Genomic DNA, 19,021 nt, shown 5'->3' on the forward strand with positions numbered 1-19,021 from the left:
TAACTACAGGCTTTGGTTGGGAATACACCTTTTCAATTCAAGGATTGAAGAAATTATTTTTGTCACATGCACAGATAGACAAGGTACAAAATACTGCGAGATGTGGGGGTTGCTCTGTTTCTGTTTCAATGTGGCCATATCAAGGGATAAAAAAATAATAGATTAAATAAATAAGATTAGAAAATAAATTATTATAGATTACTCGTGCAGGGGAATATGTATATATGTATATATCTTTGTAAGTAAATTAGGATAAACATTTTTTTCATACAAAGATCAAATGGGATCTTCTCATTAAATGTTATGGATTATCAGCAAAGCTGCCCGATCCACATTAATTCCCGGAGACATAATGAAAAAACTTGCATGCATGTTTTATTTTTTTCTCAGTATGCTTGTTATTATTTCCATAAGAAATACACCAAACTGAACCAAAGCAGATATGGTAAAGTGTACTTATTAAAATAAGTAAAATAAATGACGTACAGCATAATAAAAGCCGAAAAGTACTCCAAGAACAGAACTAGCAAACAAATACATTGTTCATATATAACGATTGAACAAAAAATGTAAATAAGAATAAAATACACAAAAAAATACAATAAAATACATACTCTAACAAATTTAATGTTATTTTAAATTAAATATCGGAATATGTCTCTAATGCAACGCTCCTATAGACAGTGAGGACCAGTCTTACTCATGAACTGAGCAATCTTGCCTCATGTGGCTCTTTACAGCCAACCTGACTACATTTCCCACAACCCCCTTCACACACGAGTGTAGCGCGTCATATAATTAAACATGGCGCTGGGATGTGTGCGTGAAGTCCGCGGTTTGTCACTCCTCGTTGAATGAAAGCGCATTTCTCGCCGCGGAGGACATATCGCGGAGCTGCTCCGTTATCGTAAGTCACACTACACATGTAGACGTGGTTTAGAGGGGAATATGGCCGCCACAGCTGTCTCCACGTTGACACGAGCTCAGTGGGACTGTGGACTCGCAGCAGCAGCAGCAGCTCGGGTCGTGTGTGTGTGTTTGTACTTGTTTAGTTCAGAATGAGTCCGTTCACTGCGTCTCGCCCTCGTTGGAACAGCCTGCGTCTCTTTGTTCAACTTGCTGATGGTTCCTGCTGATTGTTTTCTGTGCAGCCGGAGGTGACGGCTGTCAGCCCCTCTCGTCCTGTCAGAGGTCTGCACCACGTAACGTAAATAACGTACTCTGGCTGGGGCGCCACGCATGAACCGTTGTTCTGGCTAACGTCACAATCACAGGGTGAAAACTTCTCTAGCACTTCTTTTACTGTGTGTGTGTGGGTGTGGGTGCTAGTTAGGTATCAGGTCGATTTTGGACCATTAAAGATCATTGAGGACATTCTGTCTCGTCCTCATAATTGAAGCTTAAGACTTGGTTGCAGGGTTAGGGTAAGAATTAGGTTAGGGTTAGGAATTTAGTTGTGATTTTTTTAAAGGGAACCTTCACCCCTACATTAAAATCCACTGATCATCTACTCGCCACTCTGCTGAGCGAGGGGTGGGTGAAGTATTTGAGTCCACAAATCGCTTTTCGAGTTTCAGGGGTAAACAGTGTTGCATACGAATCCAATACAATTGATGTAAATGGTGACCTTATTCTCTGGAATTTCCTTCTTTATCGTGCAATTTACTCTCATAATATTACTCAGGTTAGGGTCTTTGGTGCAGGAAACAGAAGTTTTAAAGTCCATGAAATTTCATTCCCTCTGAAAACCTACATACCTGAAAGCTGCAAACAGATGTGATCAACACATGCAGGCACTCAATGGACAGGATGGATGTTTAAACATTATGAAGACAGCGAGGGCCTTAATCCACAGAAGAACTGTGGCAACGCCTCTAAGAGGCTTAAAACAACTTGCCTGACGATTACCTTGAAAAACTGTGCCAGTGTAACTATAGGATAATTGGTGCTGCTATGAATAAAACAGGTTGACACTCTTAATGATGACCTGATTGAGTTCTTTCTCGGTCTATAATACATGTATAGAGTTATTTGACTTGTAGAAATTATGGTACAAAAAAACAGCACTGTAAGCCAGACAATTCAAAATAGTGAGAGCAACTTGTACTTCAGGAGGAAATTGTTTTTATTTCTGGAATACTAATGCAGCTTTTTTATTTTTAGGTCAAAATGTTTCGTCGATCAAGGTTTAGTATTCGGCCTAATGTCGGTACGGCAGGCAGAACAGCAGCAACACCTCAGGAAGCACCTTCGTCAAACCAGGAGTCCAGTGAGACCCCCAAAGACATCAGTGAGAGCAGCACTCCCATTGCTGTGACAGATGTCAAATCTGACGGGACCCCATCTGAAAAAACAACAGCCCCTGTGTGAGTAACAGACATTAAAGGACTTCTGAATGCAATTACTCACATTATGTATAACTAAATCAACTTCTCTCCCTGCTGTTTAGGGATGGCAATGACCAAAATGCGGAAGGGGCCAGCTCCTCGGCTGCAGTCCAGAGAAGGAAGCGGTTTTCTGTCAAGCCTAAAGTGGCTCCTGGCCGCCCCTCCACCCTCGCTCGGACATCGAGGTCCCTCGCCAAGGCAGATACTGAAACTCCTGTTGAAACCCCCGGCTCAGACCTTGAAAAGCCATCAACATCCATCCAAACTGGGACAACGGCTGCCCCTCAAGGACTCCAGTCCCCAAGGCGAAGAAGGCGTTCAGAGGAGAGCAAGCAGCCCAAAGCGCAGCCTAAACCAGCCCCTGACTCCTCTGAGCCCTCAGCTGTCCTTCTGCCTGAGGATTCACTAGAACAAACAGATCAGCCCGTGGACAGTGGCCTACAACTGGAAAGCAAGTCAGGCAGTCAAGTTGAAGAAGTTCCTCCCAGACCACCTGATAAAGTGCTCTTCTCTATACCAGACAGAGAAGCAGTTGAGTTATCTGAGAGGGCCAAGTCTCTTGTGTCATCTAAGAGTGGAAATTCATTGTCCCAATCAGCGCTCTCTTTGAGTAGACTCCTAAATGACCCATCCGATCTACAGAGGCTCGCCAAGGCCCAAAAACTTAGAGAGCTACTCAGACAAGAGAAGCACAAAGAAAAGGTGAGTTCACATTGTTCTTCACTTATCCTCACTGTCAGTTGATAACAAATGTATTCAAAATCGTCACCCTCTTCAACTAATTTAGATAATAATAATTTTGTCAATATTTTCAGAAAACACAATTTTTTTTTACAAAATATTTAAAATATGATATTTATTAACAATTTCACTCAAAAATTTTAAGACAATAGATAACTATTGACATACTAATAACAATGTCTGTCAATTATGTAACATAAGAGGAATAAATGACTTAGGCACATTTTTTAACATGCGTTTGTGACTTAAGCAATTTTAAACCTTTAACTCTGTCAACAATAAAGCATAACTAACTAAACATATTGCTGGGGAGGCATGTGTATCTCCTGTTCTAAAGAGGATCCTTTGTGATTTTTTAGTTATACACATGATTTCTAGCTGTTAGATTACAATACGGTATTCAAATCATTCTTAATTAGATCATGTAATGTGGAAAAAATGAAATAAAAAATGTAGATGAAATATTGTTTGAAAAGAGTTAGTAGAAAGCCATCACTTGTAACAGCCACATTCTGGAGCTTTTCCTCTCTTTGTTAAATGCTAGCTATACTGACCTAGCTATTTTGCTGACTAAAGTGCTTACTAAAAAAAGACTATATATATTGTCTGTTGCAGAAACTCAAGAAAATGAAGCCGCATGTAAAGGAATATACTTTAGATCCCACCAAAATGACCATGAGGGACCTTATCCATTATCTACCGCTGTCCAACCCCATGACGTAGGTCTCTTCAGTGTCTCTATTGTTTATTTTTGATTAACATTTAATCCAATTATTTGGAAAAATAACATTTGTGGTTCCTCATCTTGTGTGAATATAATTTGCTTTTTTTCCAGATCGACTGTAGAAGACATTACTCAGGAAAATGAGACTGTGCTCCCACCCTCGCCAGCAAGAGAACCGTAAGGATATCTCATCCTCTTATAAATACCTGTCATTTTATATTTTCTTGATATTGTACTTATTGGGCAGCGAAATTAATGTTGGCTTCTTTCTGGCTTTCCCCGTTTATATCTAACGATCAAAAATGAGTCGTTCTTTAGACGAATATAGCAGAAAGATGGCTGAACACAGTTATTGGTCATTGAAAATTTGACGTGGCATTGAGGATTACAATTTCGGATTCGGATACAGTATTTGTTTCAACGATTGCAGAAGCAGCATTAGCTTTCAAAAAACAAATTTCAATATGTATTAACTTATTGCACATCTCATAGAGATTGTTTGCCTAATTTATAAAGCCCTGGATAAAATACAGAAATTATCTAGAGGGGCTGTAGGTGAGAACATAAAGGTCCAACTTAGAGGCTCCGTAAATACAGTTTTTCCTGTCAGTCACCAAGTAAAAACACAGGATAATGTCCGAACTGTGAGCCCACATAAGAAAACAGCAGGATATTTTCCATTGAATGGATGTGTCGATGACGTTTCTAACACCTGAAATACTAAAACATACAAAAACGAACAAAAGAGCCATACACATAGAAGTCACCAACAAAGACATCAACTTGCAAAGAGGATGAGATTGGAGAGGTTTTGATAATATTGGCTGATGCCGGTATTGATGTGCTGTAAACAAACTCATGTGATCTCCGCAGCAGAATTGATATGTTATGACCGGCCTCCTGCATGCTGCTCCACCCCTCATCTGAATGTACTGTGTTGCTGTGAATGCGTCCGATAGGAGAATGTCCTGCTATGTTCTTTATTTACGATAAGCAATCTCTGGAAAAAGTCCTGACCCCATTGTCCAGACATCTTTAGCAGTTCACGTCTGAAAACGGCCTAAATTATTGACTGAAAGACAGAATAGTCTAGATTATCTTAGTCAAAAACCAGTACAGGTTGCTTGTCCATTTGTAAAGCCAGACCTATCAGTGCTGTGTCAGTGCTTGAGAATGGTGTGGCTGCCCCAATTATCTTTCTGCTTTAAGAGTTTTGGCCAGGCTTGTTTTGTATCTCTTTAAACCAATCACAAATGTCCTGGTTGGTGTTAAGCCAATTGATTCTGCCTTTGTAAAATGGTGTGAGGGGGGGCCTGTTTTGGTGGAATATTTCCATATAGGAAGGGAATCTGTATCATTAAAAGTAAATGCCAAATATCAAAAACAGTCAAATATATGTCTGCTGTGTGATTGCATGATTCAAATTGTTGTCAAAATATTTTTCAGGATGCTAGTGGGGGGCTGCGGTTGTTGTTTCCTGTACTAAAGTAGATTTTAAAGATTGTGAAAGGAGAGCAGAATGTGAGACCTGAGTCCAATGATGTGCACATTCCTTCTCTCTGATGTTTATAATTTATCGCCTGCAGGTCTCCAGAGAAAGTGCCGGAACCCGAAGCTCCCCCTGAACTGCCGAGCACCGTGGAGGATGAAGAGGAGATGGCAGAGGAAGAGGATGACTCACTCATGGTTCCTCAGGTCAAAGTAGCAGAGGATGGCTCTCTCATCATTGATGAAGAGAGGTCGGTGCATTCCCTTCATTTTTATTGACTTCTCTTTTCTTTGTTTTTGTTGGTGAAAGGTTGTACACTCCAGTTTTTCATTATCTTGATAACTAAAAATGCGAACTGTCCTCGTAGATGTGAATTGTGATTTTAGAGAGGATGGAACCAATTGTCTGTTTAATAATATCCTCTCTACCTGCATCTCAGCTTGACGGTGGAAGTCCAGCGAGCAAAAGGACCAAACCCAGCACAGGATCGAGATCCCATCTTTGAGCGTGGCTCAACGACAACGTACTCGAGCTTCAGGAGAAGCAGCTATTCAAAACCCTGGTCCAGTGAAGGTTGACATAAATAATATTAAAGATCCAGAATTACACTACCTTTTAAAACAAAGCTTTTTCTCTGATGCATTTGTTTTTAATTAGTTGAATATTTTGTTTTCAACAGAGACAGACATGTTCTACCTGTCAGTCAGTATGGTGGGGACAGACTTCTCCATGATTTGCCAACTGTTTCCTCACAGAGCTCGATCAGAGATAAAGGTCAGAGATGTTTACTATGACCAGGCTATGACTACATACATATATACATACATATATTTGTATAGTAGGACAAAGAAGAAGATTCCAACCGTTTCAGTAAATTCATTAAAACTATTTAAACTGTATCTCAACTTCCAGAACAAATTCAAAAAAGAGGAGCGAGAGAATTCCTGGAGGATTGACAAGGCGTTTAGTAAGTATTCAGTAGCACTTTGTTTCGCTGGCTTAATATGACATTAAATGAATGGCCCCTGTGTGTATTTTGATGCAATATTTACTGCCAGTTGTTTTGTAGGAGAGAGACGCAAGCTGGATATCGAGTATTTTTCTAAGCTCCTCGAGAAAATTTTGGAGGTTCAGCAAAACAGGAAGAAACTCAAGACACTTGTTAAGAAGAACTCCCCGAAGAATTCAAAGAGAAAGACAAAGGGTATTTAACTTTTTTTTAAACTTTTTTTTTTTACCATGTTTTATGCTCAGGGTTGTGGATTACAGTCTGGAGTACAGCAATATTCTCATTCCCTCTACAGGCAAAAAAGCTGAAAGCACGCTGAGTGATTTGGAGGAAGAAAATGAGGACGATGCCAATGAAGTTCCCAACCTGGAGGATGATGAGGAGGAGGAGGAGGGAGAGAAGGAGAACGAGAATATCTGTAATGAAGGAGGAACCCCTGTTTCCAAGCCTAAGAAACAACGCAAAAGAAAGGCTAAACAGGCAGCTGTGAATGAGGAAGCAAATGATAAGAAAAAGAAAACTGGTGAAAAGAACAATGAACAAGGTACAGTAGCGTTTACTTATTTCAGGAAAATGTTCATGATTTCTAGATAACCTGGTAGAATTAAATAGTAAATATTGCTTTGTAGATCCATGGGAGATGCCATTCAGTTTTACCTAATTGGTTTAACAAGATTCGTTAGAAATGCAATACATCAGGCGTTTTTGATTTCCAGGCTGTTATCAATGTAAGATCAAGGTCATTTGTGAGTTACAGAAGAATGTATAAAGACTACCGCATGGACCCGTTATTTATTCAGATTTTAGAGAAAATATATCATCCAGTTTGTTCCTATCTGATTCCACAGTAGAGTCAGCTGACATTCCTCTTTTACACCAAAATTAGCCGGTATACTTTCTTGATTTTGTCGTCCTGGGTCTGTACCCTCGTGGTTGAATGCACTTATTGTGAAAACTAAAGTGAAAACTAAAAAAAGAGTGTCCATTTTCCTTAATCAGTATATGAGTTTGTCTTTTACTTTTTTCTGAGCCTGAGAAGCTCTCTCACGTCACTCTCTTGCCAAATTGGGGCTTTCACCTTGGTTTCTCATTTCCATCAATGTCAGCCAGAGCAGATAAAAACCTCGGTCTAGTGCAGAGTAATCTGACCCAGGAGTGAATGCCAATTTAAATTATTCCCCTTGTAGACAAAAGCCAAACTTTGTTTGACCTGGCGAAAATGCACATCTTGGTTGTTAATAGAAATGCCCCATCCCAGTCCAATTGGGCGCTACTCTGTCAGTCATTGTATCAAATATGCCTCATTTTAGAGAAATGGTTGTGATTGGCTCAACCAATTTCAGAATGGATGGGAATCATCATAAACTTGCTGATTGATCTTGTTTCCAGGCTATAGAAAGGGGCCATGCAGCCCCAGAAAGTAATTTATGATTTTTAAAATGCTTAGGTGAGGCCTGCATACCTGAAGACCCTGAAGACCCTGAAGCCACTCTTGCCGAAGACCAAACAACTCCAGACATGTAAGTAAACTGTAAAAATGTTCCCTAAGTAAAGTATGTTCATGTATTTTAAGATTGAATTTAAATACATAGTTTTTTCCGAATAATTAGGTCTGAAAAGACTGAGAATGTGAATGCTTCCAAGGACACAGCGATCAAGCCAGCTAAACTTTCCAGAGGCAGAGCCCCAAAACCGCTACTGCCTTTGGGACGAAAGTGGAGTAAAAAGCTTCCACCAGACTCAACAAAGGCCAAAGATACTGCCTCAGATAAAGAAGACGAGAGTGTGACTGATGGAGCCTCGAAGGAGCAGGTTATTACCTCAGTTTCAGTTCACAGTCCTCACATTTTGCGACACATTTTTTCTTAACTGTATCTCACAAAAAGCTATGTCAAACCTTTAGGTAAATCAAGATCCATCACCTTTAAAAGAGGATGATAAGAGGAAGTCAGACGATGGTGACATTTCCTCTGAAGAAGAGGATGTCACTGCTCCCCCTCCGAAACCTACCAGGTACAAAATACTTCATGTCTTGAAAAACACTCTGATTCAAAACTGTAACCAGAAACACTGACATTCCCCAAACCTCAAAGAAACTAATATCTAATAAAATAATAGAGTATCAATATTAGAAAATAATACTTGTATACTGGTTTATAATTATTCTGACTGTTTTGTAGGTATGGAAGAGTGCCCAAGCCCACCAACCTCCTGAATTACCCTGCCAAAGAAGAGGCCACCTCTGCGTCCAATTCCTCCCCTGCCTCACCAGTGATGTCTGCTGCTTCTGCTGCCAAGCCTAAACCCAAATGCACTGCCAAGAGGGGACGGTCCTCAAAGCAACAATCAGCCCAACAGTCCAAAAAGCCCAAACTAGTCACGCTCAGGACCTCTCGATCAGATTTCAGCGATGATGATGAAGAGCAGCAGGATCAGGAAGAGATAGAGGAGGAGGAGTACCCTCTGTGTAGCCCCGGTGAGGACAGCACTGCCCCTGTGTTTGTGCCGGCCAGCCTGCGCTCCCCGCAACCTGTGATTTCAGAGGTGGAAGAGACTATGGAGGAGGTGCGTGAAACTGTTTCCCTTTCATAGACATCTTGGACAGCTACCATTCATTTGATTTAATTTGACATAATTCATAAAACACGCATTTTTGTATTGTTTTTTGCATCCGTGTTTCATTGTGCATGGTTTTGTATTCCATAATTCACACCCTCCACTCTGACTCCCCCCATCCCATCCATAGCTTGATATTTTGGCCAATATGCCTGATGTGTTGGGCCTCTCCCAAGATGTACTGTGCCCCGATTCCTCATTCGAGCTGGCACACACTGACACAGGATCAGCTGAACCATGTGAACATCAGTTGGACCTGCTGGTTGTAAGTCTCTCATGTCCAAAATGTATTACCGCTGATATAAAATCATTACCCCGTTACACTAAAAATTTTTTAGTTTTATCTATATTGATAAAATGCAATTTTGTATTTCTTTTTTTTTGCAATGTTTGCCTTTTTCAGTTTTAATGCATGTATTTGTTTGTTGCTGGATCACTATGATATTATGACTTATGACCTCATGTCAACGTTTTGTTTTAGCACACATTAAATGAAGAAACTGATTCTTCCAGCTTTTATATTTTATAATTTGCTGAGCTGGATGAACATATTGCAGCATTTTATTATCCGGATGTAATCACCTTTTTAAAGAAGGCTCATACAATGATCAATAATAATCACACTATTTGTTTCCTTTGCAGGACGTTATAGATTTCCTCTCTTCAGAACACCCAGAAGGTATGTTGAATAGGTAGTATGACTACTTGCCAGTGGATTACTAATTTTTTTGTTTTATTTCATTTTTTTTTGCGGTGTGTTTTCTTCAGTAACTGAAGACGAGAGCTACAATGAAGCTGCTCAAACTCTGTTGACCATTGGCAACCTGACTCAGCTCTCAGAACAGAGTCAAATAGTCACAGAAGACCACACAACAGGTAAGAGACCGATGCTACAAGATTTCTACGAGTGTTTTAAATTTTTTGTATTTCAGTAAATTTAATATATGCCGTTATCTTAAAATGCAGGGACAACATCAGTAAGTGCAGAAGAAACGGAGCAACCCCTGGGAGATGCTGACCAAGAGGAAAACTGTGAAATTCATATCATGTTTGATCATGGAGACACAGAAATATCTGAAATTATTGCTACTGTGGAGCCACAACAAGGCACAACAGACAGTGGTGACGCTCTAAAGGTTGAACCCAGTGAGCAGTCGTGTGGTGGGCAGAAGACTGTGTCTTATACAGATTTTGGCCCTCAGCTACAGTCAAGTCCAGAGAGTGCAAAGAAACTCTCTCCACAGACCAGGAAAGGACGCTTGTCCAAGGTTAAACCCAAACCTAACCTAGGCCGAGGCTCCAGGACTGAACAGCCCAAATCCCAACCAGATGCATCAACAGAACAGACAGCTGGAGGGAGCAACATAGAGGCTTCCAACATTCAAGTCACTGAATCACTGTCAGCTCATGAAGAAACAACCCCAAAGATACTAGAAAATACTCCAACATCATCAATAGATGACGATTCCTCTACTAAAGTTAAACACACAGAAGAGCTGCATGTCACTCAGGACAGGTCAGGTGCAGCAGCATTAGACCAAAGTGCCTCAGAACACCAGAGTCACTGCTTTTCTGATGCCCAGTTGGAAACCAGTGGAGAACAAGCCACCAGAGACACGATATCAGATAAAAAGCTGAAGTCTCATGCTGAAATAATTCAGAGTTTCTCTAGTAGTTTAGCAACATCTGAAACATCAGATTCTGTTCCAGTTCACGAAGGGAGTCAACATTCTGCTGCTTTCGTCCCACCTGTAGACGATGTACCTGTCAGTCAGAAAGAAAAGAGTGAAGCTGCATCTATTAGCCAGATCAAGAGAGGGCGGTCTCAAAAAGTAAAACCCAAACCAATCCTAGCACAGACATCAAGAACCGCTCGCTCTAAACCCCAAACTACAAAAGCCACAGTAGAGAAGGACCCCAGCCCAGCTCCAGACCACCAAATCCATGAAAATACAAGAGAAGTTGAACCAGAAGCAACCAGCAGCAAATGTCCTGAAAAAACAAATCAGAGCACTGGTCCTGCTGCAGCTTTGATACCATCATTTGATTTAGGCTCTACCCATACACCCGCAATAGAACTGTCTACAGCTGAGGAGAAAAGGACAGAAGGTGGATTGGATCAGAGTGTCTCAAAATACCAGATCCTCTCTGAACCCAGTAACAGAAACACAGGGTCAAAATCTGGATCCACAGATGAAAAAATGGCTACATGTGATGACGCAACTGAAAGTAGGGACAACCTAGCTACATCTGTCACAGTGTCACAAGTTGGGCAAGACTCTGGGCCATTCCAAGAGAGCAGTGACCATCCTGCTTCATCTGTTACACCTGTAGACGCTGTAGCTGTCAGTCAGAAAGAAAAGAGTGAAGCTGCATCTACTAGCCAGATCAAGAAAGGGAGATCTCAAAAAGTGAAACCCAAACCAATCCTGGCACAGACAACAAGAACTGCTCGATCTAAACCTCAAACTACAAATGCCACAGTAGAGAAAGACCCCAGCCCAACTCCAGACCCCCAAATCCATCAAAAAACAATAGAAGTTGATCCAGAAGCAACCAGCAGCACCTCTCCTGAAGATCCAAGTCAGAGCACTGGTCCTGCTGCAGCTTTGATACCATCATTTGATTTAGGCTCTACTCTTACACCCACAGAGGAGCTGTTTAATCGTGGATTGGATCAGAGTTTCTCACAAAACCAGATCCTCTCGGAACCCAGTAACAGAGACTTAGGGTCAACATCTGGATCCACAGATGAAAAAATGGCAACATGTGATGGAACAGCTGAGAATAGTGATAACATGGTAACATCTGCCTCAGCGGTCACCAAATCACAAGTTGGGCAGGACTCAGCCCCAAAGATCAGTTGCAATCCTGCTCCATCAGTTACACCTGTAGACGATGTACCTGTCAGTCAGAAAGAAGAGAGTGAAGCTGCATCTACTAGCCAGATCAAGAGAGGGCGATCTCAAAAGGTCAAACCAAACCTAGCACAGACAACAAGAACTGTTCGATCTAAGCCTCAAACCACAGAAGACTCAGAAAAATACTTTAGCCCGACTCCAGTCCCCAAAGTCATTGAAAAATCTATAGGAGAATCAGAATTAATCTGTGGCACATCTGATGAAAAACCCAGTCACAGCACTGGTCCTGCATCAGTCTTGATACCACTGTTCGATTTAGGCTCTACTCTTACACCCACACAGGAGCTGTCTACAACTGAGGAGAGAAGGACAGCTGATTCTCTTGTTGGTCAAGTGTACTTGCAAAACCAGAGCATTTCAGAAACCAGTTACATAGACACGGGGTCAACATCTGGATCCACAGATGATAAAATGGCTACTGGTGATGCAGCTTCAGTCCAAGAGAGCAATGACCACCCTGCTTCATTTGTTACATCTGAAGATTTAACGGTCAGTCAGAAAGAAGAGAGGGAAGTGGCATCGACCAGCCAGATCAGGAGAGGGAGAGCTCAGAAAATCAAACCTAAACCAAACCTAGCAGCGATATCAAGAACCGCTCGGTCCAAGCCTCAAACCACAAAAGACCCTGTCATGCAGGTGCAGCTTGTGGAGACACCCTCCAGCCCAACTGTAAAGCCTCAATCCACTAAGAAGACAACAGCAGAGATGGAAACTCCGCCAATTTGCAGCATCTCGCTTCCAATTCAAAGTACTGACACTTCTACGGTTTCTGTACCATCACTGGAATTATGCTCTACTCATAAACCCTCAGAGGAATCATCTGCAACTATGGAACAACAGACAGAAGTTGGACTAAACTCAATCTTAAAAAGTTCCGAACCAAATGTACCTCATAGAAGACAACAGTTTTCCAAAGTCAAACCGAACTTAGGATCATCCACCAAAACCACACGGATAAAAGTGCAGCCGAAGACAATCATTGAACCCTCAGTTATGGACACCTCTTCAAATGTAGCATCAGAACCATCACCTGTGGACAATTCACAAACGGAAGTGAAACTGATAGAGGAGGACTTAAAGCTCTTGACATCCTCGCAAAAATGTTCACCTGCAGAGTCAGAAAAGACAGAAGGTACATCTTCTGATGGTATTTTGATGGCAGCATCATGCGTTGCTGAGAATCAGTCCTTGTTGCCAGACACAATCCCTGAAAGTGAAATCAGTGAAATGTCCACGTTTGAGAGGAAATCCACGGGGGACAAAATGTCAAATAATGACAGCGTGGGGGCTGGACCTGCTTCACAAGTCCCGGATCCAATTACGGCCTCAGAGTCTCAGTCTCCAGAAGGTGGCTCCACAGAGTCAAAAATATCGTCTGTTTTGGCAACAAATGTTTTCTCCATAACAACCGTCCAAAGTTACTCGGAAGTAAAAAGTCAAGATGCAGCCCAGCAATGTTCAGAAACAAGAGAGACTCATCAAACATCAAATGACAAAACTCAATCCGCCTCAAGGTAAGATATGAGTTTTATATTCCTGATTCTATGAAAACGTTTACTACTGACATGTACTTTTAGACTGGGAACGTCATGTTATATAATTAGGTAGAAAGTTATCTTGTAACTGTTTACTCCCCCCTATAGAACTGAGTTAGAACTCACAGACTCTTCCAAGTCTACAAAAAAAGGCCCTCAAAGTCGAAGAGGAAGGCTTGTTATTCCCAAACCCAACCTGGGACGCAGCAGTCGGCCTCAACAACCCCAACAAGTCCGGTCCCCAGCACAAGCACAAGCAGGTTTGAAACCCTAAAAGAAATGTTTTCTTGTCTCCAATAATGGTGAGCAGTTTTTTTTAGAATTACTGTCACTTATGGTTCTTCTGTTTTCACAGATACCGGTGCTCAATCAGAAAGTTTGGACGCTTCAGTTTCCCTTAACCCCATGTCTGAACTCCGACCCGACATTCCAGATCCAGTAGAGGGAGCTGTTGAATCACAGAGTCACCAAGAGTCCTGCCCAAATGACGCTCAGTCCTTGATGGGTTTGACGCAATTTATTCATCAGGAGAGTGACTCCCATTCAAATGATGCCGTTTCCTCTATGGGTTGTGTGACACAAGCAGTGGACAATTCTTCTCAAGTAAGATATTTATCAATATGTGGCCCAGGAGGCGTATCATGTGGGATTACATGTATGATTGCAGTGTATTTTTGTATTGAAATGCTTGTTTATATTGATATTGTCCAGATATATAACATCATGCTAATAACACATGCTAAAAACTTTATTCTTATTGTATTATTGTATGATACAGATTCCTTACCATGCTTGTACTCTGCAGTTGACAATTTATTACAGTGTTATGAATGCTTTATTTTAGTTTAACAGTATCCAATGTAATATAAAGAATGGTGTTTAGTGACACCCAGCCACATTTAGAAGCTGAGTTATACTGCCTCAACATATAAAAAGACATCTGTCTGTTTTAAACAACGCAAACGTCCCTGCCCTCATAGAGCTCTTCCATGCATCCTAGGGAATAGATCACATGAATACATCCACTAGAGGGCAGCGCAAAGTCACAAGTGTCTGACAACAACAAACATGGCAATGGTGGAAAAGGTTGTGTGTATCTCATAAGAAAGAGGCATCCTCTGTTGATCCATGTGCCCAGGAAAAGTAGCATCATATAAATTCCTGTAGTTTCTTACCAACTTGCTTTGATCAGAATATTCCACTTTCGTCTTGCTTGAGCGATTGGCTCCACTGCCCCTCAGGATTTCCAGTGGTACTGCTCCATTTCGTGTCAATCCATAAGCTTACAGAAGACGTGCACAAGATGACCGCAGAGTATAGATAGAGGGCTACATCCAAATCTGTTTACGTATCTAACAATGAGTTTTATAGCCTTAAGGAATTATCCTGAAATACTTTTCTCTGATTCCTTAAATCCTAGAACACGTCCACATTAGGCACAGAGGGGACCCAAAGTCATCCATGTCTCACAATATTCCCAGACTGTAAGTCAACCATGGATCACGTTCCACTCACATCAGATGATTTGTGTTGTGCAGTGTGTGGTCATTATGGGGTTTGTGAAAACCTCTCTCCCTCTGCTCCTCAGTGACGTCCGAGCCGATGCCTCCAGGTTCAGATATACCGTTTTTCATCCTTTCACTGAGTGAAATCCCAGTCTGCTCCTCAGGGGAGCTGATGGACAGTGCAGCAGGGCACCTACCTTATCTTCAAGATGGAGATGCACCAATACAGCAACTGAGGTTTGTGCAATCCTTTCATCAGCTTTCTAACCAGGCAGACTTGCAGCCTGTTTTGTAAAGCGTATGGATCCTCAACCGTCCTTTAACTTCCCTGCAGTGTTCCTGGAGAGAGTCTGGCACCAGAGGAAGACACATCTCTCTCTAATGTCCCTGTGTCCATGTCGCTGGAGGGGAGTGGTGAAATGGGCTTTCTCTGTGTAAAAGATGCTGGGCGGGTCTCGGCTGTACATAAAGTGAGTGAAGCTGAAAGGTACCCATTGTTTTAAATGTCAATTGTTATCTCACATTTTCTTTTACCCACACCAGGTCTCGGTCATGGAGAATCCAGAGGATCCACAGGGTAGAGTGATTTCATCATAAATATATATTCTTTAACAAGTGGTTCATCTCATATTTCTGATTGTTAATGTTGATCTTGTGTGTTTTTTGGAACAGAGACAGTCCAGCCCCCCACATTACCAGAAACTGTAGAGAGTATTGCCAAGACTGAAACCCACCTTGCCAAGAAGAGGATATCAGGAACTGGAAGACGAGGTATGCAGGGGAAACACAAACTCTTCATAAACTCATCCCATGCACTCTTAAATGGACACGTGTATTTCATCATGTACTTGTGTCTCTTCAAACCAGCCAAAGTGCAGGTGAAGCCCAATACTACAAAAAAGACACAAGCCAGTAAGACGGTTGCTGCGAACACCAACCAGGAGTCAGGCCTTCCCGGGCCCTCCACGCAGACAGAAGCCTCTGATGCAAAAACAACCGCAGGAAAGGTCGGTGTCACTGAGCCTCGGGAGAGAAGTGGTGACCATGGAGACATAGGAAAGGAGACTCTGTCGGTTGGGAAGAGTCCAGAGGATGGAAGTCCAAGAGCACAAACTAAGACAAAGACCAGAAGAATGATCACTCGGGCAAGGTGAGGAAAAGACATTTAAAATGCTTAAATTTAACAGAACTAAGGAGTCTGCACCATGTGAGCAGCTTTGCAAGGCTGTAATTAATTGTCAACAGTAGCATGAAAACACAACATAACATTGTCATCGAAAATTTTTAATATTGATGTTTAACAGGTTATATTCCAGGGGTGTAAATCAACAGTATTTATCACAATATGATTTGATATAGATTCTTTGGATAATGTTATGATGTTTGCTGCTATCACAAAATCTGCCACAATACAATTTAATTCAGTATGATTTAGGGGCATGCGATTGTTACGGGACGATATTTCATGTCCATTTTACAAATTTACTTACATTTATATCAACTCGCAAAAAGCTACTGAAATATGATTTGAGTTCAGTTTTGACTTTGATTCCATTTTAATTAAAACCATGTCACCTATTTCTGAGCATTTCATTGCGTCTTTTTCAAGAGCCTTTCTGTCTTTCATTGTCTACCTCCACATCTCCTCTTTTGTCTGTGGCTACGAAGGTGTGAATCGATGTTTATTAATGTTTGATTGTCTCCAGGAATTGGGTCATATGTCACAGTATTAGCCAAGATTAGATGTCCTCATTGTGATGCTGGACAGAGAACAACCATCATGTTAATTCGACATGTCTGATGAGGATCATTTATTTAAGTTTTTTCTTATTCTTACAGAAAACCCGAGGATTTCCCTTCTTTCCTCTCGGACGCCAACACCAGGGACCCTCCTCTTGGCAAAGCAGCTTCCAAGGGCCCTAAGGTCCAAACTCCACGCACAGGAAAACACTCCACCTCGACACCTGCAGCTTCAACCTTCACTGTCGCTCCCTCACCTGGTCACACAGAGCAGTCACAGAAACTCAGCCATTCAACCTCTTCTACCACATCACCAGCACTGACCTCTCCCAGCACGTCTCAGTGTACAGCTGAGGTAAGGAGGGCTACAGAGCTGCGTGGACAGTCATCTTTCTTCAGTGGAATTGTTACATTGATTACAGCTGATCCGTTATTCTTCTTTGTTGTAGGTTTCAGCTCCGCATCAAGGTGACTGCGTGGAGAGCAGCGCTACAGAGGTGGAGCCCACCAGTGTGTCTCAGTACTTCTTAAGTGATATTTTTACTGAAGTGGAGTAGGGATGAAAGGGGGAGTGAAAGGAAGGACCTGCCAGCGGCTCAGCTTTTTCTTCATTTTGTTGTGTAAAGTTATCTCTGTAAAGATTTATTTATAACTAAAAGGCTTTTCTTTTCCCTGTAGTGAAGTCAAGCTGAATTTACTATGTTTACAAAAACGTTTTCACTTTCACAAGCATTTTGAACGTATAAACATTATACTTGTATGTTTACAACATTGACTGCATATAAAGATTCATCTCCACGTCCTCCCACTCCAGAAACAAAGCTAAAATGATCCAGATCTGAATGCCACCATCTTACGGAGACATAAAAATGAGCACTTGGACATTCATCAGTGTGATAATGATCACCTAAAATGACAGAAACCATCTTTTAGAAAAATGTGTTCCGTTCAGGTGTTGCATCCTTTCGAGGACATGGTCTGAGATGGTCTCGTCTACAGAGGATTTCGGTGCACCAGCCTGTCCCGCCCTTGCTTAGCAACAGAGCTGTAGTTGGACGTGAAAGTGTCAATGTCCCTCTGTGTTTTAACACAGGAACTTGTTGAACTTGTTGAGTTGAAACATGACACTCAAGCATTGGACGTCTGGATGCCATTACCTTCATGAAAAACATTTTGTCACTGAAGCTCAATGAATCCTGGGACAGTTTTGGCCGGGAGTGATACACCCATTACTGCTTTCGACGCTCCTGGTTAAGGATGCGTTTGTTGGCAGCCTTCGAAGTGGGACAGTTTAGCCGCGCCGCTGTGACACAAGCGCTCTTCAAATGCAGCCTTCGAAGGATGCTGCCCCTCAGAGACACACTGTTTGACTTTTATTTTGGTCCATGACCTATCCATCAAAGAGGAGACGGCAGCCAGACACCAGGTGGTGATCAGGATGCTTTGGCTTCACTTTGGGGGAGCTGCAGTGTCATCCACCTTTATTTACTGTCAATGGTTAACTTATTCAGTGTATATACTACTTGTGCTTGCCAAGATGTGTTGGTCACCTACATTGCAAACACACGTAAATAACCAGTTCGAGGGAAGGAGGGGGCAGCTTTTTTTCAACAATTCATTGTTTCGAGCCTCAAATTTCTTACGTTTTTTATTTACAGCTATAATAATGTAAATATTGTAGAATAACAAAGAGTTCTTTAAATGTTTCTCCATATTGCTTTCCATACCACAACATGGGTGACACGACTGGATTAGGTGACAGTGTACAGCTGTACATTTAAATGCGCTACGTTTTTAATGTTTATGCGCATGTGTATTTTTGTAATGTTTTAATTTATTTTAATCTCAACCAATTTTGTCTTTGTATTTGATTTAAAAAGAATAGCTTAAAACTTATTTCATTTAGAAAACTCTAGACAATACATACAGAATGCAATTGCATTAATATATCCCCATTCCGAGCAGAGGTAGTCAAACTTTTTTAGTAATGACAAGTTACTTTGTAATATTGTGAGGTTATTACACACAGCGTTCAAAGTGCGTTTAATACTTGAAACAAAACACCGTGTCCTTAAATATTTCATTAAGAAATTGAAAGTAAAAGATTGATTTTTATAGCATCTGAATAAAACATATTCTTCCACCACCACTGGATTGAGAGTTTACTGTGATGTACTAGCAATATTCAGAAAATACTACTCATATAATACGATTATAGACAGTATTGTGTATTGTATTTCTAAGATAATGATCACTTTGAGCTGTTAAGAACATGATGCAGTTTTTGAAGACTGATTGTCAGTTGTGACCTGTTGTCACGGGGCTCACGTGAAAGGCTGGGGTCACTCAATGAA

General features: G+C 41.4%; 1 protein-coding gene across 1 annotated transcript; it reads left to right on the plus strand.

The window, feature by feature from the left end:
* The first annotated feature begins 788 nt into the window (after window positions 1-788).
* zgc:162472 (uncharacterized protein LOC553495 homolog) lies at window positions 789-18,813 on the plus strand. Its single transcript, XM_053411229.1, has 29 exons — window positions 789-907; window positions 2,164-2,366; window positions 2,450-3,089; window positions 3,744-3,847; window positions 3,964-4,029; window positions 5,439-5,591; window positions 5,781-5,914; window positions 6,021-6,115; window positions 6,254-6,308; window positions 6,411-6,545; window positions 6,646-6,894; window positions 7,798-7,870; window positions 7,961-8,162; window positions 8,254-8,363; window positions 8,531-8,915; window positions 9,097-9,231; window positions 9,609-9,645; window positions 9,735-9,842; window positions 9,933-13,401; window positions 13,531-13,682; window positions 13,778-14,025; window positions 14,843-14,906; window positions 15,011-15,164; window positions 15,262-15,397; window positions 15,471-15,504; window positions 15,600-15,698; window positions 15,795-16,077; window positions 16,767-17,022; window positions 17,117-18,813. The coding sequence occupies exons 2-29, from the start codon at window positions 2,170-2,172 to the stop codon at window positions 17,222-17,224; spliced, it is 7,881 nt and encodes a 2,626-aa protein (XP_053267204.1). The 5' UTR covers window positions 789-907; window positions 2,164-2,169; the 3' UTR covers window positions 17,225-18,813.
* The last annotated feature ends 208 nt before the right edge of the window (window positions 18,814-19,021 follow it).

Source organism: Pleuronectes platessa, chromosome 19 (genome assembly GCF_947347685.1).
Source record: "Pleuronectes platessa chromosome 19, fPlePla1.1, whole genome shotgun sequence".
Taxonomy (NCBI): domain Eukaryota; kingdom Metazoa; phylum Chordata; class Actinopteri; order Pleuronectiformes; family Pleuronectidae; genus Pleuronectes; species Pleuronectes platessa.

What these genes read in the sequence shown, in the direction of transcription:
- zgc:162472 (XM_053411229.1), top strand. Translation starts at nt 2,170, where the DNA reads ATGTTTCGTCGATCAAGGTTTAGTATTCGGCCTAATGTCGGTACGGCA. An exon ending in CCGCTGTCCAACCCCATGAC is followed by an intron (nt 3,848 to 3,963) that starts GTAGGTCTCTTC and finishes CTTTTTTTCCAG; the next exon opens with ATCGACTGTAGAAGACATTA. An exon ending in CAGTGGACAATTCTTCTCAA is followed by an intron (nt 14,026 to 14,842) that starts GTAAGATATTTA and finishes CTTAAATCCTAG; the next exon opens with AACACGTCCACATTAGGCAC.